The following is a 26,224-nucleotide window of genomic DNA, read 5'->3' as shown; positions in this document are numbered from 1 at the left end:
ATAACTTTGTAAAAAACCTATATTTTGGGTCCAAAAAGGGGTCTTACCGGGTTTACTCCTTTCAAATGAAGTGGTTGTACACATTGTCCGCTCATGGTTACATTTGAATTGAGGTTTTCTTTTTCTCACTCATAATCTTTCCTCATATATACTATAATCTTTATTCAGTTAAATTGAGGACAGGAGCTAGAATTTCAGTAACTGCTAGTAGTTCTTTGTTAATTTATGTATCAATATCATTTGTCTAGTTTCTTTTAATACATATTCTAACACCAGACTCGGACTTCTTTTTACATTCCGTTTTTGTGTGTTTGTTTATTATACATATGCTCGAGGTATAGGGGAAGGGTTGAAATCTCACAAAACACTTCTAACTGCGACGCATGTGTGTGACTGTCCAAATCAGTTTCAAGTGTGACGTCCATTTTCACTCAAATAGTTCATATTTTGTTAAGGAGGCAGCTGAACCCCATCCCCGGGTCCGATATTTTTTCTCGCGGTGTTGAAGAACCATTGGTTGACGTTGTTTGCCAACTTCGTACTTTATTTGGCCTTTTTAACATTTTTGGATTCGAGCGTCACTGATGAGTCTTTTGTAAACGAAACGCGCGTCTGGCGTATATACAAATTTTAGTCCTGGTATCTATGATGAGTTTATTTATCGGGTTGTTATCTCATTTACATTTCCCCCATTTTCATTCTAAATTTTATAGTATATCTATATATATTCGAATTACTTTTCAACTGATTTTGTGATCAATTCTAAGGCCTTATCAATATAACTGTTGATGTAAATATCCTTTGGTTTTTTTAGTCTTTGTTTACTCCTTGGTTTTGATTGTTATTGTCTTAATCTAAATTTCATCAGTTCAAAGATAAATTTAAGGTGTTATTATACAACCTACAATTTGATGAAAAGTACTCGTTTACACTTTTCTAGTGAAACAGAGCTCAGTTGTCTTTTGGTAGATAGCTAGTCTCGAATCAGGAGGTGGTGGATTCATCCGTGCCCGGATCAAATCTAGGACTTACAAATTTTTTCTTCATTTTTCCTAATTGTCCTCTATGTATCCGGCATTAAAGAGCTAGGTCAAAACTCTGGTGGTTCGGGGTCAGAATAATATGAAATGTCTTATTTCAAACCCCTATTTTTGACATTTTTACCTATTATGTCTGTTTGTTTTGTTCACGCATCGGTGACAATATAATGGAATTTGCGACTGTCATACAAGTGAGAGGTTTAGCTAGCTATAAAACCAGGTTCAATCCACCATGTTCTACATTTGAAAATGCCTGTACCAAGTCAGGAATATGACAGTTCTTGTCCATTCGTTTTTGATGCGTTTTGTTATTTGATTTTGCCATGTGATTATGGACTTTCCGAATTGATTTTCCTCTGAGTTCAGTATTTTTGTGATTTTACTTTTTCCTTTCTGCTTCTCCCTTGTGAACATATAAATTAGCACGATGAGGTACCGGTAAGGGGACGACACTTTGATACTCTTTGTATACTTGTAAAGTCAAGTCATTATGTATCATTTTATCAGAATTGATCATCATCCTCTGCAGAAATGAATTTTCTATATTCCCAACTGCATATACTTGTATTGCCTACAAACACAGTATTAAAGTTTGATTGTAACTTGGCTCTTTTAAAAGTATTGACAAACCTGTTTCGTCGAGCGGAGCGAGGGAAATTTTATTTTGAAGGGTTTTGGAACCGCTCAAGGCCTAAGAAGCTATAGAACAAATGATGCAAAATCATGCTTTCTGGGTGTTCCCTAGACCCTTTCTTAATCTGCAAATTGAAGTTCTGTTTTAATAATTTTTTGACAGTATTTTGGTCTCAAAGCAAAATGTATAGATTCAATGTAAGACTTCAGTTTCTAGGGACAAGATCAAAAGACCAATATGTATGATAAAGCAAAAATGTAATTCACATAGTTTAGTTTGTGGCTGCTGTTTTTTTAAACTCAGGATCAAGTTAATTACCAAATTACTAAATTACAAAATGAATGCAACACTAACAGAATACAGGAGGGCAATCAATGAACAAAAGACAAATAAATAAGAAACATTGATCTCGAAAAATAAAGGACTACGTCTGAGGGAGAAAAGAACTTGCTTCTTGCAAGGCACTCACGGTGAACATAATTTGATATGGAGACAAGCGTTTAGTTTTGAAATTTCCTGCATTAGGCATTTGCCTCAATGTAGTTACGGCCCTGTAATCATGGTAATAAAAGTGAGGTAAATGTTCCTGTGACAATATACCTCAAGTTAAAGGAAACACATTTCAGACATTTCGAGTATATTCAATTACATTCATACTTTTATTATTAAAAGATTTGGGAAGTGTTTACCGATTTAAAAAAAAAAAGATAAATTTATGAAGAATATGATACCATCTCATACTTTTGATTAGACCTGCTGAGTTATTTAATTTCTATACATTGCAAGTAGGTGATATTTTTTAAACTACCAAAGAACAAACCAGTTATTTGTTTGATTATTAAGCCTATCCATTCATCGCCGAGTGTACGAATTCAAAGTGAGCTTGCGTTAGAACAGATCTCCCTAATCAATATAAAACGCATTTAAAAAAACCCATAAAACTTAATTATAATGTGATAAAAAACTAACATTTGTGTTTTTCTTTCTCTAATTTCGGTATATTATCCCTAATTGTTTTTCTCTCACAGTCGATTTCAAATACCCATTCCAACATATATTACAAACCACGTGACCGGCATTGCTGTATATATTCTTCCCAAAATCGATAATATGACATCACTGGCCCTTTGAAACTGCAAAAAAGCAAACTAGTGATTACTTTTTTGGAGCCAAAAGTCCGCCGATTTGGCATGTGATCGATCACAATTTAGTTGTTCCTTTTACGTGATAACAAATATGCCTACTGGACCGTCTACGCCGCATATAAGCAAACGAGTCCTTGTCTTATCAAAGCTGAGTGTCCTTGGCCTAGGAATCATATCGATCTTTATAACACTGTGTTTACTTCCATCAGGGGAGATGATAAGCACATTTCCGCCTCCCTGATCACCCACATAAACCATTCCATTTTTGTCAACAGCTATACCTCGTGGTGCGATCAACGATGTGTCCTTGAATTCCCAGGAAAGTGATTTATCGACATTGTAGCACTGTATGGAATGACATACCGGATTAGTAAAGTATATTTTACCATCATGCACAGCGACATAAGCATCACACACCTTATTTCCAATACCAAGTACAGTTACTATACCACTCTCTATATTTAGTGAGATCAGTCCTACATCAGACGAATGGACTATCAAGTTCCCGTCCGAAAAAGATATTCCATAGCATCTGTATTCAGTGTTGATGGTTTTCTCGACCTTTTTTGTCTTCAGGTTGACGATAAATATTGTGCTGCTATATTTTGATGTCGTAACTGCTAATGTTTGTTCGTTTATATAGGTAATGTCATACGGCTTATCAGGTAGAGTAATTTTGTGCATCAAAGATTCATTTGTATTTTTCAAAAGCAATGTTTTTGTATTCGGTCCAGCAATACATAAAGCATCATCATCCAAAATTGCACATCCACATACATAGCTTCCCGCAAATTTAACTTCTTTCAACAAATTCAGATTGATGTCATCAATCTTTTTTCTCTCAACTGTAGTCTGTGCTTGTTGCTCTTTTGGCTTTGTGTAAATGGTTGTTGATGGAGTAATCTGTATTCCAATATCACCGAAAGAACTAACGTCACAAGTAAAAGAGGCAAGTTCTATATTTTCTTGGAACACAATGCATTTTATTTCTAACGAATCATCTTTTGCCAATTCGTCAATTTCATTCTCCCGCCTTCTTACTTCTAATTCGAATTCCTTGGTTCCGAGAAATATCTGAAGTTCTGACGCATGATTTTGCATTTTTATGAAGCCTTTGTATAACTCATCTATTCTGTCCTCCTTCCCTTTTAAGTCCCTCGAAATTGTTCCCATCTTTTGTAGTGCATTATTTTCTAGCTCAGATACCTTCTTTAGAACATCCCTCTCTAAACAATCTAAATGCTGATTCAGCTTAAGTCGGGTGAACATGACATGAGCAATGATAGCTTTCGACTGGGTTTTTATTTCTTTTGCATTTTCCTCTTTTTCTTGACAGAGACGCTCATAGTACTCTTTAAGGTTCTGTAGACGTTTTTTGAATGTCTTCTACAGCTGCTGACTTGCTAACATCTTTGATGACCTCATCTAGAGGTGGCATATCTATACAGTTCTTATGGGTGGAGTTGATACATTTCCTACAACATGGTCGTGCATGACTTAAACAATAGTTCTGGAATAGAGCTCCATGTTCACCACAATGCTGCTTTATTTTCAGTACGAAATCAGGGAGCTCTTTCTGATCACTTACATCAATGACGGCATGACTTTTTGTTGACTTGGCGTTGCTATGGTACTTTAGGCAGTCGAAACAAAAGGTTTCCTCACATTCTGAACACCACTTCACAGCTGCTTTCATATCGGACTGTGCCTCACAAACAGTACAGTTTGTAGTTGTTGCATCTGCCATGTCTAGAATCAAAATAAAATTAGTATTTATATATGTTTAACTATCACTTTGGTCTCTATGACTCACGTGAACATAATCTCCGCTTAAAAAAATTGTATGGATATTAAAGCAGTCTATTTGATGTCATGTTTAATTTGTTGTCATCCTAAAATCAGGGACTTAGATATAGGATTCGATGCTTTTGTTTTCTACCAATTGTTTTTGCATTGAACATGTTGAACAACGTTTGTCTGTTCTTATACCACTTACTTCAGTATAATTTATTTTACATCAGACTATGCTTATGAAACGAAGTCTTTGTATATAAAACGTATAATAACAAAAACACCGAACGAAGAAAATTCAAATCAGAAAGTCCTTTATAAAATAAGAAAACCAAAGACTCATACACAACAAGTTAATGACATTGTCATATTCTAGACTTGGACCTTGCATTTACTTATGATAAAATGGTGAATCACACCTTGTTTAATAGCTGACTTAACCTGTCATTTCTATAACAAAAGTTCATAAATGTTTGTTATTGTATAGTTTCATCGTTATCAAAGTTACCAGGATTATAATTTAGTACGGCGTTCGTCTACATAAGACTCATCAGTGACGCTCATATCAAAATAGTTGTAAAACCAGAAAAAACAAAGTTGAAGAGCATTTATGCATGCGTAAAAAGTACAAATAAGTAGTGATGGTGCCACTACCACGTTACCTTAGTACTAAGATGTATTTTTGTTATACTTACTCATAAACCGCTCACAATTTGAAAACAAAATTATCATTTATTATTCTCTTATGTTTTTAAAGTTGAGAAGACAAGTATCCATAATGATTTGTTAAATCGCATTTGTTGTCCTTAAGTGGATTTGTTTCTTTGTTCTAATCTTGTGAAAGAAAACAATTCCTGTACTTGTCTTATTAGACAAAAAAAAAGTCTCATAAAAATATATTAACAAAAATACCAAATTATATAACTGCATCATTTCGAGATATTGATATTAATGTAATTACATATGTTTATTCATAAATTTACAAACGAATACGGTACTTCAGATATACTTACAAGACACCTCAAACAATACTAATATTTCTATGTGCTACTTTTTACTAATACAGGTACTTATTATGTCTTTGTTTTTTAAATTACACTAAACATTATTATGAGAAATGATATATAAAAGATTCAGATTTCAATCGTAAAATTTAAACATCCTCATCAGACTGTTCCATATCTGTAAAATATTTTTTTGAAATGTAATTAAAAAAAGTGACCAATCTTTTGCTTATTCTATTTTATACACTAAAGGGTGTTTATGTTAAGATTTTATTACAGTTTGTTTAAAACTTGTTACATATTTTCATATTTTTAAAATTAATCAATTAAAATATGTAGCTATCATTATTTGTGAATAAAACCTATTTCCTAAGACTCATTTTCTAAAATTCTAATTTTCTTCTTAATTTCCTGTTGATACACCTCACAAGTACTTGTGACAAAAATTTACATTTAAATGCTATTTTCTATTCTCTTTTAATTATGCATTTCCTTTACACATCGTTTATTATAAATGAGGTTCAAGTATGCTTTGCTTTAAATATAGATCTACCACAAAAATACTTGAAACACTTAGGAGCAAAAGTGATTTTTTCCTATCATTCAATGTTCTTTTTTTTTGAAGACACATCTCACTTGTTCTTTTATCATTAGGTGTAACTTCACACGACCTAAGAACGAGCACGATTTTCATTAAAAATACACATTGTAGAACTATTGAAATGAATCTTGAGAAAAAAGCTCCAAATCGGATTTGAAAAAAACATCTTAGGAAATAAATAAAACTTAACATAGTGATGACATGTATTAAAACGGACAATTAAAAAACTAAACTTCTTGTCATCGAAATCCTTTACACTTCATAATTGTAGCCTGGACATGATTTGTAGAAATGCGCATCTGGTGCAGTAAAATTGTAACCGTTTCTGTTCTTGCTATCCTCCGGGTCAATGATAAAATATATCATGTATATTGTAGATTTTCAGTTTAATATGTAACAAAAATATACCTAAGATATAGATTTTATCTTGTTATAAGTTGAACTTACCAGTAATGATAACCGACCTCGTCGATACAGATAAGATAATGTTGTGTAATTCAACTTCCTCAATTGTATGTGTTCATCCAGGTCATCATGGTCATAATGATCATGTGACTTTTGCTATTTTGGCGTAAAAACTCATTACAAAAATAAAGAGATGTGGTATGATTATCAATGATATTACTATCCACCGAATCTAAATAAAGTAGATGCTATAGGCAAGCGAATGGCATTCACCAATGCGAGAAAAACCCATACCGTGTGGTCGGCTATAAAAAATCATGAATAATATAATACAAATCAAATGAAAAAAACTTAAAAGGCCTAATTTATAACAAAACAACTAACGACCAACAAAAATGACAAACATAAACCAATGACAACCATTGAACTAAAGGCGCCTGACGTGGGAAAGACACATAAATAATGTGGCGGCGTTAAACATGTCCGTGAGAGCTCAACCATCCCTTAACCTTGTAGAGTGACGTAAAAACAAAACATTAGAACAAACTATGCAAATCATTTGAAAGACGTTAATCATTAGATTGTCAAAAAGAAAAGCATGAACACAACACAAAAACACAGACAGGACGGGACAGGGTGTATCAAAGTCTCGTCCATATCAACAACAAAAAAATACAGTAAGTTTCTGACAGATAGTTCAAAACCAATAACAACTAATAAACAGCATCATGTATTCATCCAGCTTCCAAAGCGATTAGCGTGAAGACGTCATTACATGTAGGAGAAAAACATAACCTTGTACACTACCAAAATATAGGTCATCAATTGTTGTACCGTGAAAATACATTTAACTGTAAATATCGTCAAATCCTCATTGGAGAAAACGTTACTAAGTTGTGTCTGATCCATTTGTCATTTTCAACAATAAAATTTCCCCATACAACGCTACAGAGTTGGTTAATCGTACTTCACAGAGTAGTGTAAGTTAACGAAAATCATTGAATAAAGATGACATAGCTGTTAAAGCAAAATATAATTTCGGGGATAAAAAATACATTTCAAAAAGTTTATCGTTTATTGGCAATGACATGGATAGCATATTATTTTCATTTAAAATTGCAACTTATATAAAATTGATCTGGATGCGATCAAAAATAAGCAAGTCCTGTCATGTCTGAATCTTTTCATCTATATTGACATAGATGGACTACTTCAAGATGTTAAAACTAGAATCTATGATAACGTGATGATTTCTCGGTTCACTTGTTTTCGCAAAATCCAAATTTGGTATCAAATGAATAATTTGTATGCTGATCCATTCGTCTTCAATCCCTAACAAAATTTCTATCGACATTGAGGTATCCTTTAATTAAAATCATCTTATAGAAATTCGACAAATCTTACAAAAAGATAGCAAAGAGTTAAATATTGTTACGTTAATCTTTATTCAATAATATTTCAATGGTATTTGTTAATTTTCCGTGTTGTGTATTACGTAACTAAAAGTAATATCGATGAAATACTATTTATAATAATTCAAACACACACAAAATTCTAACGAAGCATGATATTTCAATATTTGACAGTTTAGAAAATCACATTTCTACATGATAATGTACCATCTGAACAGCACTGATGAAGATATTTTTTTCAAAAAACCGATCACGTAAAGTCAAAAATACCCGCTTCACCTTTGAAACTGCAAATAAGCAAACGTGTCCTTGCTTTGTTGAAACTAAGTGTCCTCGGATTTGGAATGCTATCAATCTTTATTGCTTTGTGATTTCCTCCATCAGGGGAGATCACAATTATGTTTCCACCGCCCTCGTTCCCGACATAAACGACTCCAGTTTTATCAACAGCTATACCGCGTGGTCGAATCAACGATTTGTCCATGAATTCCCAAGCAAGTGTTTTATCAACATTGTAGCATTGAATGGAAGGACGTGCAGTATTGGTGCAGTAAACTTTTCCATCATGCATTGCAACATATGAATCAGTTGTTTTACTTCCAATATCAAGCTTAGTTAAAATGTCATTATCAAGATTAATTGAGAGCAGTCCTTCTTTCGCTGAATTGCAAATCAAATTCTTATCGGAAATGGATATTCCATGACAATCAAGCGAAGCCTCAATAGTTTTCGCAACTGATCTTGTTTTTAGGCTGACGATTAGGATTTTACCTTCAGCTGTTACAGCTAATGCTTGGTCGTTTACAAACACGACGTCGTATGGGTATTCAGGGAGAACAATCGAGTGTAACAAAACTCCATTGGTATTTTTCACATACACGGTTTTTGTGTTATAAGCAGTATAACATACAATATCATTTTTCAAAGTTGCACATCCATACATAGCTACCCTGAAGTTAAATTCATTAATCAATTTGAGTCTGATATCATCAAACTTTCTTCCCTCGATTGACATCTGTGCCTGTTTTTCTTTAGGCATCGTGTAACTGTTTTTTGATGGTTTCATCTCCATTGCAGTATCACCGAATGAAAAAACATCAGTAGTGAAAGCTGAAAGTTTAATATTTTCTTTAAAATCAATGCTTCTCACGTTAAGCGAATTATCTTTTGTCAAGCCTTCAATTTCTTTTTCCCGTGTACTTATTTCAAATTCGAGTGCCTTCGTTCCGAGAAGAATCTGTAGTTCTGATGCATGATTTTGCATTTTTATGATGCTTTTGTTTAAATCATCTAATATGTCCTCCTTATCTTTTAAATCTCTAGAAATTCTCTCCAAATCTTGTAGTGCATTTGTTTCCAGATCGGATACCTTCTTAAGAACTTCTCTTTCTAAACGATCTAAATGCTGATTCAATTTAAGTCGGGTGGACTTCACATGCTCAATAATGGTTATCGACTGAGCCTGTATTTCTTTGGCATTTGACTGTTTTTCCAGACAAAGACACTCGTAATACTTTTTCAGATTTAGCAGACGCTCTTTAATGTCTTCTAATGCTATTGAATTACGAGCATTTTTGGTTACATCTTCTAGAGTTGGCAAATCTGTACAGTTTTTATGAGTCGAGTTAATGCATATCCGACAACATGGTCGTTCATGACTTAAGCAATAGTTCTGGAAAAGCGCTCCATGATCTTCGCAATGCTGTTTTATTTTCAGTACGAATTCAGGCAACTCTTTTAAATCACTTACATCAACAACAGCATGACTTTTTGTTAACTTAACGTTGCTATGGTACTTAAGGCAGTCGGGACAAAATGCTTCATCACATTCGAAACACCACTTCACAGCTGTGTTTATAATGGACTGTGACTCACACACAGTACAGTTTGTACTTGTTACGGTAGCCATGTCTGAAAATAACATCAATTGATAATGATAACATATAGCTTGAATACTATACAAGTATAAAGATATATAACCTGTACATATAAATCTATTACAGTTAGTATTGTGCCTCATAACATTAATTTTTTGACCATGCATGTTTATGGATTAGAAATCATTTCGTAACTGTATCGAATATACTGTCATTTCTACATCAGAAAATGTCTGTGCCTAGTCACGAGAAGGACAGCTTTAATCCATTTGTTTGATATGTTTGAGCTTTTGATTTTGGCATTTGATTCCGTTTTGAAGTTTCCTCGGATTTCGGTATTTTTTAAGTGATTTTGTGTTCGATTCATAATGCATTTCAGCAAATGTTCGAATCTTCGAGAAATCACTTAAGCCCTTCAAATTATTTTTTGGTAAAAAAATCTTTACTTCAAATTTTCTATTTATTTAGGAAAAACTAATTTACTTTCTCTTTACTTATAACCGTATAGTGCTGTTGTATGGGCTGATTGTACTTCCATATACTAGTATATCAGTATAGAATTTTAACATTTGAGAAAGTGAATGCTAAAAATCTGTTAAAATTACCACATGTTCACGTTTATTTTTATCTTTTTGAATTTCGTAGTAGCTGTTTCAAATTGTAGCTAATGTAATTTGAATTGCATCAATTTAAGGAATTTAAGCGTTGAAGGCTTATCTCTGAAAAAATGATTTAAAATCAGAACTACACGTATAGCAACAGCACCACATATATAACATCTAGGTATGAAATGGGAGACGAAGGGCAGTTGATTCTTGTAGTACACAGTTTGGCTGATGATTTTGAATGATATGAAAAAAAAAATGTTTCAAGGAATTCTCAATTGCATATATTTCCTGATTCTCAGATATCAAATACCTGGTTTAAAGTGTCCAACGTTTTGGTAACCATTACAGTTGTCTTTATGCAATTGATTTTTACTCTTAGATACAATTATAAAGTATATGTTAGATTTTCTTTTTAGTAAGCTTTTGGTAAATGATACACATTTTAGGGAATGAAAAATATTCAGCCAACGGTGACCAATAAACGTATCTAAGATTTATTTGACGAACTTACCAGTTATAATACATGAATTTGCGATTACAAGTTGGACAATGTCATACAATTTACCTTCCGTGATTGCATGTGTACCTACAGGTAATAATGATCATGTGATCGTTGTTTTGTGCATGTCGACTATAGATAACATTTAGGCCTACCTGTGTGTGTGTGTATTTTAAATTTGTATTCGTTGAAAACAAACATCAAACAAATGTAAATGCACTAAATATTTATTATGAGAACAGAATATTCATTATGAAACCGCATCGGCGAGTGACATTTTTGAATAGATTTCTTCTCTAATGATTTAAAAGCACCCAACATACTGCTTTTACTAACGCTTCTTAAAAATATAAAAATAAAATATTTCTTGAGGAAAAGGGGTGGGGGGGGGGGGGGGGTGGGGGGGGGGGGCTCCAAATTATATAACAAAATAATTTTTCGATTGTAAGTCAAGGAAAATGTTGCACTTATTATGCATGTTATGAACAATAACTCTTAAAACAGTCTTTTTCTTTTCTCCGTTGATACCACCGACACCGAAGTTCTGTTTCATTTCTTGATTGTTTCCTCAATATTGACACAGATGCTGATGGATTATAGGTACCCGTTGTGTTACTCTCAAAAGGTCGATCAGCTTTATTAGTCCATTGATTAGGCATCTACGCAACACGACGGTTGCAACATCTATAGCACACAATATCACTCCCAGTTTTTGGTGTAGTTCGTTTGGCTCATTCATAAGTTTTCTTTGTTGTGTTTTGTAGACTGTTCTTTGTCTTTTGTTTCGATGGTATTGTCATTTCTGTTTTGACTTAGGAGTTTTTATCCAATTAATCTTTTGCCTCTCTTAGAATATAATAAACATGTTAAATGAACGGTTTTTATGTCAATGTTTCCCTGATATTCTCACTAGATATAGGAAGATGTGGTATGAGTGCCAATGAGACAACTCTACATCCAAGTAACAATTTATAAAAGTAAACCATTATAGCTGAGGTCAAGGTACGGCATTTAACACGGAGACTTGGCTCACCAAACAGCAAGCTATAAAGGGCCCCAAAAATAACTAACACAGATAGACGACTTTAAACTAGAATCGATGACAAACAGTATTATTTCATAAACTTACTATCGAAATATTTACGCGGTCATATACTTGCGATACAAGTAAAGTCGCCGAATCTTCAATGTCACCAGTTGTGTTCTCGATTGTTACATTCAGACAGATTGTTGATTAGATGAAACATGCATATATTAGTCATTAAGAATTGACCTTCCGCTTATGAGTTTATAGTTCTATCTCTAGTGAATACAGAAATATATATCTTTCATCGGTGATGCTACTAACTATAGTCAGTTGAGCTTCTTGTTTGCAATGTTGGACGGGTTTCGGCGAACCAGTATGCAAAAAACTTCTGAAGTACTTTCAATGATAAGCCTTCATCAGAATGCTCATCCTGAACAATTGAAAGGTAACTGTATTAAAATTAAAATACCTGAATATATGAAAACTTGATGAACAAAAGGAACCTTAGCTCCTTTTTACCCAAGTGAGTCGTAGTTTCTGTGACCTACCGAATTAGACTGTTTACCGGATTTGTTATCACATAAGCAACACGACGGGTGCTACATGTGGTGCAGGATCTGCCTACCCGTCCGGAGCATCTGAGATCACCCTTAGTTTTTGGTGGGGTTCGTGTTGCTTATTCTCCAATTTTTTATGTTGTGTCATGGGTACTATTGTTTGTCTGTCGTTTTTGTTTTAAGCCATGGCGTTGTCAGTTTATTTTCGATTAATGAGTTTTACTGTCCCTCTTTTCAAACTCAATTCGTAACTGCTTACTCCAAATTAACAGAGTTGCATAAAATGTTTTTTTATATGTTTTACTTATCGAAGTGGTATCGTCTATTAAAGATTTGCTGGTCGGTCGATTTTGTAGATCATTGGTGATTGGTCTTATTATAACCATTGGCTAACCTAAAAGCAACTTTGATTTTATCATCTTTGTTTGATTTTTTTGTCAGGTGTGTAGTTTGTCTGTGATGCATCATTACACAGTTTTTGTGGCTGAATCTTAATTATTATCACATTTCTCTATTATGTTTCTTGGGTTTCTTATCCCATTTTGTGAATACAACGGAAATATAAACAACAGTCATACAAGTGGTAGGAGTAGCTAGTTTTATTTTTTTTAAATGCCCGTAACAAGTCAGGACTAAAACAGTTGTTGTCAATTCGTTCAGATTTTTATGGTTGATAACGTTTAATTTTAAAAGTTTTTATGGGCTTTCCCTATTGAAATTTATCTTGAAATTTTTGTTATTTTGTTGATGACATCATACTGTAAAAATAGTTAAATTAATTTTATGGAATGTTGTAAACTTTAAAGATTAAACTGTCACATGACGAAATAATCACGTGAAAGAGGTCGATACTTCATCTAATCAATAAATGTTTATCATGTGAACTTTTATAAAAGCTAAACTAATTAAAAATGTTAAATAAAATATAAGATAAAATTGAGAATTGAAAGATCAATGCAAAACATTTTGTATTTAAATCCCTTGTCATTTGGTTTTTCATCCGATGATGTTTATTAAAGATATCGACAGTAACACATATCCCGTTGCATTTTGTTACCAAAAAAATAATTTTTACCCACTTTACAATTATATTTATAATTCACCTTTTTTCTATATATATGCATGATATGTTTCAGATAGAAAGTTTAAGGTCTAGTGCACATTATTTTCTTGCATCAACAACAACAATTATAGTTTACGATCAAAACATAAACTAAAGTAAAATGAAAAAAAACCCAGGCATTTAATACATATTAGTACAATGATCTCAAAACTAAATGATTGATATCAAATGTGATAAACGGCTGTCCGTTTATCTATTATACACAATAACAATCATTGAACTTGATTGATTTGAAAATTTTCAACAAGAAGTAAATAGGTAAATCCCTAGGTTATTTTTAGATACTTTACTATTGAATGAATGTAGAGTTAAAATAATCTAAATAATGTCTTTTTTTAAATGTAGTATTGGAAATTTCCAGATTGTATCTACTTATGCATGTGATATACAGACAACAACCTAATAAAAGATGTGGATAGTGGTTGAACGTGAATCTTAAAAGCATTTGCTAGCATGTTAAGATTAATGCGCGCTTTCGATATATCGTAATGGTTTTTAATTTCGATGGCGTATTATCAGTGTTGCGGATATCTTTGCATACTGTGCCAATGGATTATTTTCTTAATTTGGGAAATGCGTGTGTGGGATATATCCAGGTAATTTTTACCTTATAACAATAAGTTTGTTCCTTTGGATACACTTATTCATAAATGTTATTTGTATTTCAGATATTTTTCGTCTCTTTTGCACACCCTTTAATCTTAAAAATTTTCTTTTTCTATAGTATGATTTATGTTGTATCTAATCAGATAAATCATAAACAAACATGTGTTACTGTAAAGTGATGCACACTTAAGAGATAAACTGTATTATATTTGAAACTTTGTAAACGTCCATCGGTAGTTTAAATGTTGCACATTGAGTTTACTTGGCGAGAAAGGTTAACGGATATACACGACAGTTAGTCTAGTGATGGATGTCCACAGACCTTCATATACAAAACAATAATCTCATACATAACTGCATTGGAAAATTTTCATTAAACAAAAATTCAGTGAAATGATTTTATCATATTTTGCGCCTACACTAAGTGACACCAAGGGTATGTTTCCGGCGGCAAACGTAAACACAAGGCATTTTCTGGCTTCTTCTTCGCCTCAAAATGTAGTAAAATTTTATAAAAGTAGATTTCTAGATGCAGAATTCATGAAGTCGGCTTCCTTAGTTACAGACAGGGTGATTGTTAACTATACGCTCAAAACATTCAAAACCATTGATTCACCAAAGATACATTAGAATCACAGTTTAAAATCCTGTAGAAACTTAAATTTTGTATTTGACAAGGTCCTGCTTTTAAAAACTGTTGATGCAATATCTTTTTATAGTCCTAATGATTTTTAAAACAGATTAATTAATTAGGTTGAATAAACATGGTTATTACAGTTTTTGTCCATTCGTTTTTGATGCGTTTTGTTATTTGATTTTGCCATGTGATTATGGACTTTCCCAATTGATCTTCCTCTAAGTTCAGTATTTTTGTGATTTTACTTTTTGTTAGTTATTTATCAGTGACTTTAAACTAAGATTAATTATTCACTAATCGCCAGACCTCTTGTCTTCTTAAATGTGTTTTTTAATGCTACGAAATCATGTTGGCCTTCATATTGCTTTTATTTGAGAGTCACTGACATATCTTTTGTATAATAAACACTTATTTGCTATACGAATTCAAATTCCATCTAACTTTAATGACGACTTTTATTTAGAGTGAGGGAATATAAATCTTGTTCATTACAGTCGTTAACTCCACAATTACATTAAAAAAAAATATATATAGATAGAGGAAGATGTGGTATGAATGCCAATTACAAAAATCTCCATCCAAGTCATGATTGATAAAATTAAACCATTATAGGTCGAGGTACGGTCTTCAACACGAATCATTGGCTCACATATGTTCTGATTATATTTCAAATAATTTCAGTCTTTTTCTTTACAGCAATCATCGAAGCCGTCATGGAAGGCTGCTGCAGGTATAGCGTTTACAGACATTGTTATAGTAAATCTTCTGCGCAGTGTTTATCAAAGAGATTAACAGTGTAGACATGTAAATTATCTTAAAATACACACAATAAAAAACCTCGTCACAGGACTTTGACTGAGTTTTGTGCTATAAACAAAGAAATATAAATTTACAAACATGAACCGAGTAGATAGCCAGAAGTTTCTGTTTTTAAACAGATAATTTAAAAAAAAAAGATAGCTCTTGTACGATTTGTAATCAATGCTTGTACTTCTGTTTTTATGTTAGAATTATTATCATATCAACTGAAGAGAGACATCAAAGCATTTGGACAAACAAAACATTACAGGGAAAACTGATGCGTTTGGTGATCTTTTGAGATTCTGTACCTCTCTATTGATAAGGCTTAATAACATGGATACGTACTTTGATTGCATTGCAAACGGTAGAAGAACTAATGACTCGATGTCAACTGAAATGCTACGACTATTTTCACTACGTAATTTTCCGCGAAATATAAACATAAGTATGGTTCGTCTTGCCGGAGCTGGATTTTATTCTACGGGGAATTCTACTGAGACTAAATGTTTTGTATGTGAAGTTATGTACCGTGATTGGATTTCCGGTGATGATCCTATGCATATTCATAGACAAATATCTCCTTCATGTGACCTCGTTGTGAATAGTAACAGGCAGGACACTATTGGTGAGAAATTGCAAAATGTAAGAAGACGGGAGCGATTGGAAGTACAACCATTTAATCTCAATGTTCTATCATCAGTCCATGATACGTTGCACTCAAATGAAAATAATTGTTTATCAAACGTTTTAACCAGCGAACAGAAACATACTGATATAGGTGATATTACGTCCTCCGATAGACATTTTCACCATCATGATATTGTGGAAGATCAACCTACTATCGTTTCGCCTCAATGGTCCCAAAGCAATACTAGTAATGCTTATAGTGATAAAAATCCCACCAGTAACTGTAAAAACAATTCACATAATATTGGTAAAACGAATAATTCTACAGCGTGCAATTATGAAAAAGGTTCTAGTAATAATCAGCGGGATATTGGTATTCAAAACCAAATTCCAAGATACGTAAGCTATGCTCCCCTTCAAGTGCGAATAAGTTCATTTGAAGGATGGCCGAGATATTTAAACCAAACACCACGTGAGATGGCATTAGCTGGTTTTCTGTTTGCTGGGTACCATGACTACACTAGATGCTTCCACTGTGGCGGAGGACTCAGAAACTGGGATGCAGGTGATGACCCATTAGTTGAGCATGCTCGCTGGTTCCCGCAATGTGGCTTCCTGAAACAAAACAAGGGAGAGAACTTCATACAAGCTGTTTTGAAAAAGCATTACATGGTATTCTTATTTTGAAATGTTATATTTAATGTGCACACAAAGACAATGTCTGTTTCAAATGAAAAGAAGTCTTTTATAAATTGTGCATATGAATAATTGAGTGATTTTGTGAGGGTTTTCACATTGAGCGCATATTGTTTTATATCTTTCAAAAAGTTTTTCAAACTGACCCAACTTCATGATTTTTATAAAATAACATATTGTTTTAACAAAAATATGATTTGCTTAATCCACCTGTTCTGTGCAACAGGTTTTGCTACCGTTTAATTTTAAGATTTTTAACATATTTTTTGGTACTGTTATGATAGTTATCCCAATACCTTGTCGCTTTCTGACTGTATATTTAAAATATACTAGCCAAGTTTTTAATACGTTTCCTTTGCTAATATTTTCTGTATTGGTAAAAAGGGCATTTTTTCAACTGATTTGTATAACACAGTCTATTTAATTTCATGTAATGGACCCCTCATTTTAAATGACATTAGGTTTGATAAAAGAGGGACGAAAGATACCAGAGAGACATTCAAACTCATAAATCGAAAATAAACTGACAACATCATGGCTAAAAAATTTAAAGACAAACAGACAAACAATAGTACACAAGACACATCATCGAAAACTAAAGAATAAGCAACACGAACCCATCAAAAACTAGGGGTGATCTCAGGTAACGTTTGAAGATAATTTGTACCATTTTTTTTTAATTAGATAAATTACATTACAGCAGAAAATGACAATATTTTTCTAACATCACGAAGCTTTTATGAAATACAACTATTTTTAAAGAATTGTTATACATATTTAGAGCATACTTAAATTTGAAAAATTTCCAAAATGTTTTTACAAAAAAAAACGACTTGTTTTTATAATTACATGTAGGTGTATCCATCCAAAGGGTAGAAAAGGAAAAAATTTAAATAAAACAAATTTTGAATAAATGTCTCAAAATCGACAAAATTTATTTCTTAAAGTAGCACATGTATTTTCATTTTTTATTACATATTTGAATTGACTAAATAAACAAGCTTGTTTGCAAATTTGCGTAAATGAATTACCTTCTGCCCTAAACAGTCATATTAATCACTATATTTATTAATGTTATTAGGCTAGTGACATTCAGACCTTAAACATAATTGTAATGCACCTATCTAACACACAGCTATATTATATATCATTTGAAAGGAAAACATGTATAGATTCCATTTTTCCCGGTCGTAAAGGTGAAATATGATGCATTTTTAAAAATTGGGATCAAAGGCCATTCGTAAAAAATGAAAGAATAACACTTTTGTAGTATCATTGTCTTCATTAAAGCAGCTTGAAATATAGTTAATTCAAATTTTACTTCACACGATACTATGCTATCGTATCTCTGAATCTTTCATGATTTGGCGAAAATTGAAGACATTTTGACGTTTTCAATCTGCTATAGATAAAACAATACTTTCTACAAAAATGACGTGTAATAACAAATATTTGACCTTTAATGTGTTAACTATAATTGATCGTGTGCCATGCAAAATAAAATAATAAAAAAAGTAAAAAATAGTAAAAGGGAGAGAAAACAACGCAATAAAAAGAGTAAAAAATATACGTCTTTGTCACATCAACAGTGACAATAGTCTCCGGTTTGTAAACAGCCTACAAGCCGTGTCAAGATCGGAAATCACTATCTAAGATGTTTAATACAACCACAAGTAAAGTTAAAGAGAATATATGAATCACATTTTAAGTCTGTCCGTCTGTCAGTCCTTACTTGTTTGCGGCCCGTGTCGATTTAAATCAGGTAACTTATAAAATTGAGAATGGAAGTGGGGATGTATCAAAAAGACCACATAAAAAAAACCAGCAGAAGGTCACCAACAAGTCTACAATGTAACGAGAAATTCCCGCACCATGAGGCGTCCTTCAGATGGCCTCTAAACAAATATACACTAGTTCAGTGATAATGAAAACCATACTAATTTCCGAATTGTACACAAAAACTAAAATTAAAATTAAAATAATACAAGACTAACAAAGACCAGAGGCTCCTGACTTTGGACAGGCGCAAAAATGCGGCGGGGTTAAACATGTTTATGAGATCTTAACCCTCCCTATACCTCTAGGCAATGTAGAAAAGTAAACGCATAACAATACGTACATTTAAAATTCAACTCAAGAGAAGTCCGAGTCTGATGTCAGAAGATGTAACCAAAGGAAATAAAAATGAACAAAATGAAATGTTATACATGTATACAGATATACAGTTCATCCAAAAACCAATAATTTCGAGTATAACATGCATTGCTTTTAACTATAGAACTGCTGTAAAACACACTTAGTTCAGAGATATATTATGGGATGGCACGTGGCTCTTCATAAATTAAATCAGTTCATTTTGACATTGACATTGACATTTGAGTCGTCAACTTTTTAAACATCGTTTGCTTCGTGCTTGTCTGGTTGGTGTCCGGTCGATATCTCTTGAACCGTTGAACCTGGGTTTTCCAAACTAAGTACATGTATGCATATGCATCATATAATAGACGTTGGCCATAAACTAAAATTAGGTCACTGTGATATTGTGATATTCAATCATAATGGAATCCTGCCCGCGACATATATAGCTGCAAAATGAGGTTAATCAAACTTCTGATACAGAAGTCGGTTTCACAAAAAAACTTTAAGACAAGATTAATTGTTAGTAATCTGAACTATTCATGACTTCTGACCAGCTTAAGTCGTAAGATTTGTTGTGAAACTGACCCAAATTCAAAATTAGAATGCCGTGATTACAAGCTAAAGTTAGGTGATATAATAATGATGATAGTGATATCTTATTTGACATTTGGGATTTTATACTTTACAAACACTTTAATTTCATAACGTATTTTTTTTTATATCGACTGCATCTATTTTCACTCACATTTGTGCAGTCGAAAGGTTTGCAGTTAAAAATGCAAGGATTAATTTCCTACCAGTTTTCAAAGTTTAGATATATATAGATATTTATCAACTAATATCAATTTGCGGGTTTAGTTGACCTAAACTTAAATATAGTTTTTTTTGTCATTCTGGAGGAGTTATTTTGAATAATCTATTTCTTGAAAAGAAACGAAAGAAATCTAATTCATAATAAATATTAAATTTTCAATTTTGTGATTTTTAACAATATAAGAGAGCCGCAATTTATATTTAAAAACTGAGCCTGTGAAATTTTTGCTTTACTGGAACAATACCTGATATTTCGCTGTTACTGACATAATTCTGTGTAACATATAGGGTTACAATGATATCAGTACATGCACAAGTTCCCTAATGCATATATTTTTCCTTCGCAAAAACAAATTTATTAAATCCTGACGCAGTGACCCCCTATGAGACCGTAGGGGGTTAGTAAATTTCATAGGGGGTTCATGACGCGTTAATGGTGACGTCACCTATTGATTTTGTTGTGTTTCATTGTTTAGTTTTTATCAAAACGAAGCAGAAAAAGTCCAGCGTGCTATAAATTTGTTGTACGAATAACAACTGACACCCGATGGATCCATAGAGGGTGAAGAAAATCCGGCTTCCTACCCTATGAATTTTACTAACCCTCTATGGATCCGTAGGGGATCAGTAGCGATAACTTGAGGGAAATTAACATAAAAAGCGATTTTGGAAATTTGATTGAAAAGAAGGAGTGTGTAAAATTGTAAAAAATCAAAATAATACAGTGATAAAGATATATATTAAACAAGTAATGAACTTTTGAATAATACGAACATCCTTAATTTGGGTTTTAAACCAAAATTATCTTAGAGATGAAAAAAATATGAAAATTGGCATCATTTTTATAAAAAAAAAGATCCAAAAATGTTACAAGAATAATTTTTTTTTCGCAAAAATTACTTCTGATATTTTTAAAAAGTATTTTTTATATAGTGACATGTTTAACGAACAGTATTTTTGCATTGTGACAACAGAAAATGAAGCTACATGTTAATTTTTCACACTTCAAAACTGTTGGTCATTTTCAATTTGGAATTATTTTTCGATTTTAATTTAATTTTTACAAAAAATGCACCGTACAATTTTTTTACGACAAACCAAACAATGAAGTTCAGGTATATACTATAACATAAACAAAATTCAGCTGTGTGTTAGGTGGGTGCATTAAAGTCACTAACTAAGCGTTTTTTATGAAAATGTTACTTGCCTATATCTTCATGCATATTTTCATATAGTTCAATTTTCATTTTTAGCGCATTAATTCAAATCATTTTATAAACTGTATATATCTTATACAAAACTGGTTTTATTGGTTTTGTTATTCCCAGACATAGATTACCTAGACGGTATTTGGCACAACGTTTTGGAAATTTGGGACCCGCAATGCTCTTCAACTTTGATCTTACAAAATATTTTGATGTGAGCGTCACTGATTAGTCCTATGTAGACGAAACGCGCGCCTGGCGTACACTTTTTGTACATTTTATAACTATTTTATGGCTTTTTAGGATCAAAAAGATAACGAAAACAGCACCTACAGTCCTAAAAACCACAAAGAAGATCGAACTGTCACATCTAATAGGAATACAATCATGGCTTCCACTTCTGTGGCCGGTTTGGACAAGAGTAATATGTGCACACCAAATTACCAAGTACTAGAACAATCAAATTCATCATTGGGCATACAAGCAGTTACTGATGATAGTACCACTGTCACATCTAGGGTGAATATTACTTGTAATTCTGTTTCCACAACAAACATGGAACACACAGAGCGAAGAATATTGCAAACTATAGCAGCTAGAACTGTTATAGAGATGGGATTTACCAGCCAACAAGTAATGGATGCTGTAAATAAAATTCAGAGACTCAACTCAGGTAAATGATGATTGAAATGTAAGGAATCAAAGTATTTGAATAACTATGAAAATTTCAAATTTACTGTTTACAAATTTTAGAAATTTTTGAAATACTAAGGCGTTTCTACTTCAGGTTACCTTAGCTGTATTTGGCAAAACTTTTAGGAATTATGGTCCTCAATGCTCTTCAACTTCGTACTTTATTTGGCCTTTTTAACGTTTTAGAATTCGAGCTTCACTGACGAGTCTGTTGTAGACGAACTGGCGTATATACTAAATTTAGTCCTGGTATCTATGATGAGTTTATTGAATGGTATGATTAAATGCCATGTATTAGTGTTTTGTTTTCCAGAAGAACAATTACTAACATCACAAATTCCGCCTTGTTACTCTGACTCGAGTTAAAGATCACCAATAATGGTTTATCATATATTTTGCGGACTTGAATGGGCATTGTTTGTGTTTTGATTCATTAAAATAAATGAACTTAATTTTTTTAATCAAAAACATAATTTAATTAAATGTATTTGATATTAAGGTTATTGATAAAAAAAATCAGTTTGTTAAAGTTCTTTTATCAAATGTTCAATATCATTTTCCAGTTGAAGGATTCTCAGATATTTCAGCAACAGATATAATGAATGTTCTCCTCAGAGAGGACAACAACCAAACAACAGAAGTTTTGAATGTGTCAGAAACTATCACAACAGAAGGCATAGGTGGCGATTCTTTTGATGGTAAGAGTGTAAAAATATTCAAGCAATAAACGTAGTACAACCATCAACAACAAGTGATTATTGCTAATAACCCATGATAAACTTTATGCTTGATTGCTTTACTGAAATAATATTTTATTACATTTTTAACACATTTATCACCTCATAATCAGAATTCCTTTGACAAACAACTGTGCTCTTTTGTATTGATAATTATCATTCCTTGAGCCCTCTTATGGGTGTAATTTGTACTTTAATACAGAATTAATTATCATCATTAGACAAACAGAATTTTTCCGATGTAAAAAAATTAACGGAACCAATTTTCTTGCACCAGATGCGCATTTCGACAATACATGTCTCTTCAGTGATGCTCGTGGCAAATATATTTGAAATCCAAAGCTTAAATAAAAGATGAAGAGCTATAATTCAAAAGGTCCAAAAAGTATAGCCAAATCCGTGAAAGGAATCAGAGCTTTGCATGAGGGAGATACATTCCTTAATTTATAATTATTTCTAATATTTTGTAACAGCAAATTTTAATAACATAAAATATCCGTATTTTCATGCCAGTATCGAAGTATTGGCTATTGGGCTGGTGATACCCTCGGGGACTAATTGTCCACCAGCAGAGGCATCGACCCAGTGGTAGTAATAAAATTAACGGTAACAATTTTCTTGCAGCAGATGCGCATCTCGACAATACATGTCTCTTCAGTGATGCTCGCGGCCAAAAATATTTGAAATCCAAAGCTTAAATAAAAGATGAAGAGCTATAATAAAAAAAGGTCCAAAAAGAGGGACGAATGATAAGAAAGTGACAGTCAAACTCACAAATCTAAAACAAACTGACAACTCCATGGCTAAAAATGAAAAAGACAAACAGACAAACAATAGTACACATGACACAACATAGAAAACCAAAGAATACAAATCACGAATATCAAGGTAAAAAACCAAATCCGGAAATTGCATGAACCTAAAAAAGAAGCGACACATGTTGCGTCGACAGGATTTACATTATCTGCTCTGCATACACCACCCGGTATCATAGTTCACAGTAAGATAAATAGCATAATCAGAGAATATTAGGCACGGTATCGGTACAGATTAGGACTACTTTTGTTATCTAAAGACTAAACACTGCAAATATCGAACGTTGCTATCCATTTCAAACACAGACAATAATCGAAAACAACATTTCCCATGTGCATACTACCGAAAGAATTTTAAAAAAACTATAAATTAGTAGTTTAATTTGATTTCACACTTGGTTATATAAATGATTTAATTTCACTGATAACGCAAAAATTTGTATCAAATATAATCGCAACTAACCAGATATGGTTCTTTCAAATCGTGACATAATTCAGAAAATGAAAATGAGTATGAAGATTGATGGACATTTTGAATTTTGGAACTTTATTTTATATTCTCACTACTTAATTGATTCTATTCCTATTGATTTTTTCAGACACTCATTTGATTTTGGAAGAAAATAGGCAGCTACAAGAACAAAGACAGTGTAAAGTTTGTAGAGAGTTTGACTCTACTGTCGCTTTCTTACCATGCGGACATATCGTATGTTGCAAAGATTGTGCTCCGGCAATGCGTAAATGTCCTGTATGTAAAATGTATGTTAAAGGTACAGTGAAGACATTCCTAGCATGAGGCGATATGAAAGATTTTTACAATTAAAGTTATCGTTAGATTGAAAACGTATCGAATATCACGTCGAAAGTTTCAATTAGTCGATGTAATTGCACAATGAACTTGGACAGATATTTGCACCCGTTTATACGTACAATGTATAGTCATCGCTTCCACCCTATTTTAGGGGGGATACTCACCGTATGAATTATTCAACGATGAAATGAACAAGAAGAAGGAAATAGTCATTAGATGATCAGCTTACGGTAACATAGAACATATCTTTTAAAAAAGACTTTCGCTCAGACAATTTGCATTTATCTAAATCTAGGAAAGACTAGTATTTTGTTACAGCGACTGAGGACTAATAGTCATTCTGCTTCCACCGTCGCAATGACTGCTCTGATTGTACATAATTGGGTTTGCCTTGTTTCTTTTATTTCATTAAAGGGTTTTGTTAGTAAACCATAATTTAAATGTTTTCGTTTGTTAAAGAGATTTAAGATGTAAATATTTGACTTATTTACACCTATTACACCTGGTTCCTCAAACAAAAAAAAGTGCTCCATTGTGCTGTCATCAGTCTGGTAGATAGTGCCTAGATGCCTTGACATTTCACCACTAAAAATAAACACAAAACATTTGATATATGTATGTCTCTCTCATGCACGAATCTATTAGCAGATTGTTATTTTTTTTTACTTCTGTTGTTTTTATATATTCACCCCTTATTTTATTTTATTGATTTTGTATTTTGTATTTTTTATTAGAGATACATTTTTTCATTCAGTGTATGTTCACTTGTGACAATATGTTCTTTTATTGAGTTAATCTATTTCAATTGATAGTTTATGGTGTGTCTTTCTATATACGTTTGTTTCGGGTAAGGGCGAGGGTTTGTACCTATTAAAATGTTTAATATCACAGTATTTGTTTGCACTTGTTCTAAGCCAAGAAGCTCATGTTCAGTAGTTTGTCGTTTGTTGATGTGGTCATTAAGTGTTTCTTGTTTCTCCTTTTTTTCTTTTTTATATATATAGATTAGACCGTTGATTTTCCCGTTTGAATGGTTTTATACTTTTTTGCCCTTTACAAATTGCTGTTTGGTGTAAGCCAGTGCTTCGTGTTGAAGACTATGGTATATAATGGTTTTTCTTCTACAAAATGTAACTTGGATGGAGAGTTGTCTAACTGGCAGTCATACCACATATTCGTATATTTATACATGTCATACAGATTTTCAGGAAGAATGAAAAGCAAGCAATATCTACTGATTTAAGGTTCCGTCATTTAAATGATGTTCTCTCAATGAATAATTCCAGTTTGGAAAATAGGCACGAGAGTTATCAGAGGGTTAGTCAAACTCATAGATCGACAATAATCTGACAAAGCTATGGCTAACAGGGAAACAAACAAACAGAAAAATAATAGTACACAAAATACAACATAGAATAATAAAGGCTAAGCAACACGAACCCATCCAAAAAACAGGTGGCGATCTCAGAATCTCGTCTAATATCGGTAAGTTCAATTCATGAAATGGAAGGGGATTGTAGTTACAAACTAATGAAACAAATCCGATTACGTCTGTGAAATGGTTATTCCATAACGGTCAACCAATTAGTGATGGCGTCTGTAAAAGGTACAAAGGAATGATTTCAACTTCACCATTTGGAACTCAGGATTTAAAAGGTTCCTTGTGAGCAGCAATCCTCTATGAAAGAAATCATGATAGGAAATACAAATCCGGGAATATAGTTGCATTTAGGAGATAAATACTCCGTATGCAGGCGCCGCTGGATTGTTGCTACATAGAAAAGTTAAGAATTAGGAAGCTGAAATCATCTCTTTGGTCGTAAATTTTTGTTTTAAACCAATCTTCCATTTCTAATAGAACACACCCGTGATATCGCGGATTCGTGACTGAATTAAAGTATATAACTACGTGTAAGCCTTA

General features: G+C 32.7%; 4 protein-coding genes across 4 annotated transcripts; 1 reads left to right on the top strand and 3 right to left on the bottom strand.

The window, feature by feature from the left end:
* Positions 1–2,626: 2,626 nt before the first annotated feature.
* On the bottom strand, positions 2,627–6,883 carry LOC139499144 (uncharacterized). The gene is made up of 2 exons (XM_071287823.1): positions 6,663–6,883; positions 2,627–4,568 (listed from the first exon to the last, which is right to left on the bottom strand). The coding sequence occupies exon 2, from the start codon at positions 4,086–4,088 to the stop codon at positions 2,895–2,897; it is 1,194 nt and encodes a 397-aa protein (XP_071143924.1). The 5' UTR covers positions 4,089–4,568; positions 6,663–6,883; the 3' UTR covers positions 2,627–2,894.
* LOC139497827 (E3 ubiquitin-protein ligase TRIM9-like) lies at positions 4,174–4,566 on the bottom strand. The gene has a single exon (XM_071286064.1). It carries the CDS (start codon positions 4,564–4,566, stop codon positions 4,174–4,176), a length of 393 nt encoding a protein of 130 aa, XP_071142165.1.
* Positions 6,884–8,139: 1,256 nt separating the features above from the next.
* Positions 8,140–11,091, bottom strand: LOC139498072 (uncharacterized). Its single transcript, XM_071286392.1, has 2 exons — positions 11,029–11,091; positions 8,140–9,943 (listed from the first exon to the last, which is right to left on the bottom strand). The coding sequence occupies exon 2, from the start codon at positions 9,939–9,941 to the stop codon at positions 8,283–8,285; it is 1,659 nt and encodes a 552-aa protein (XP_071142493.1). The 5' UTR covers positions 9,942–9,943; positions 11,029–11,091; the 3' UTR covers positions 8,140–8,282.
* A 2,905-nt stretch (positions 11,092–13,996) lies between these two features.
* LOC139499101 (baculoviral IAP repeat-containing protein 3-like) lies at positions 13,997–25,193 on the top strand. The gene is made up of 5 exons (XM_071287788.1): positions 13,997–14,319; positions 15,663–17,066; positions 21,551–21,920; positions 22,504–22,638; positions 24,092–25,193. Exons 2-5 carry the CDS (start codon positions 16,101–16,103, stop codon positions 24,286–24,288), a joined length of 1,668 nt encoding a protein of 555 aa, XP_071143889.1. The 5' UTR covers positions 13,997–14,319; positions 15,663–16,100; the 3' UTR covers positions 24,289–25,193.
* Positions 25,194–26,224: the final 1,031 nt, after the last annotated feature.

Source organism: Mytilus edulis, chromosome 12 (genome assembly GCF_963676685.1).
Source record: "Mytilus edulis chromosome 12, xbMytEdul2.2, whole genome shotgun sequence".
NCBI classification, from domain to species: domain Eukaryota; kingdom Metazoa; phylum Mollusca; class Bivalvia; order Mytilida; family Mytilidae; genus Mytilus; species Mytilus edulis.
Note: the sequence above shows the minus strand (reverse complement) of the source record. Positions and strands in the feature narration are given on the sequence as shown.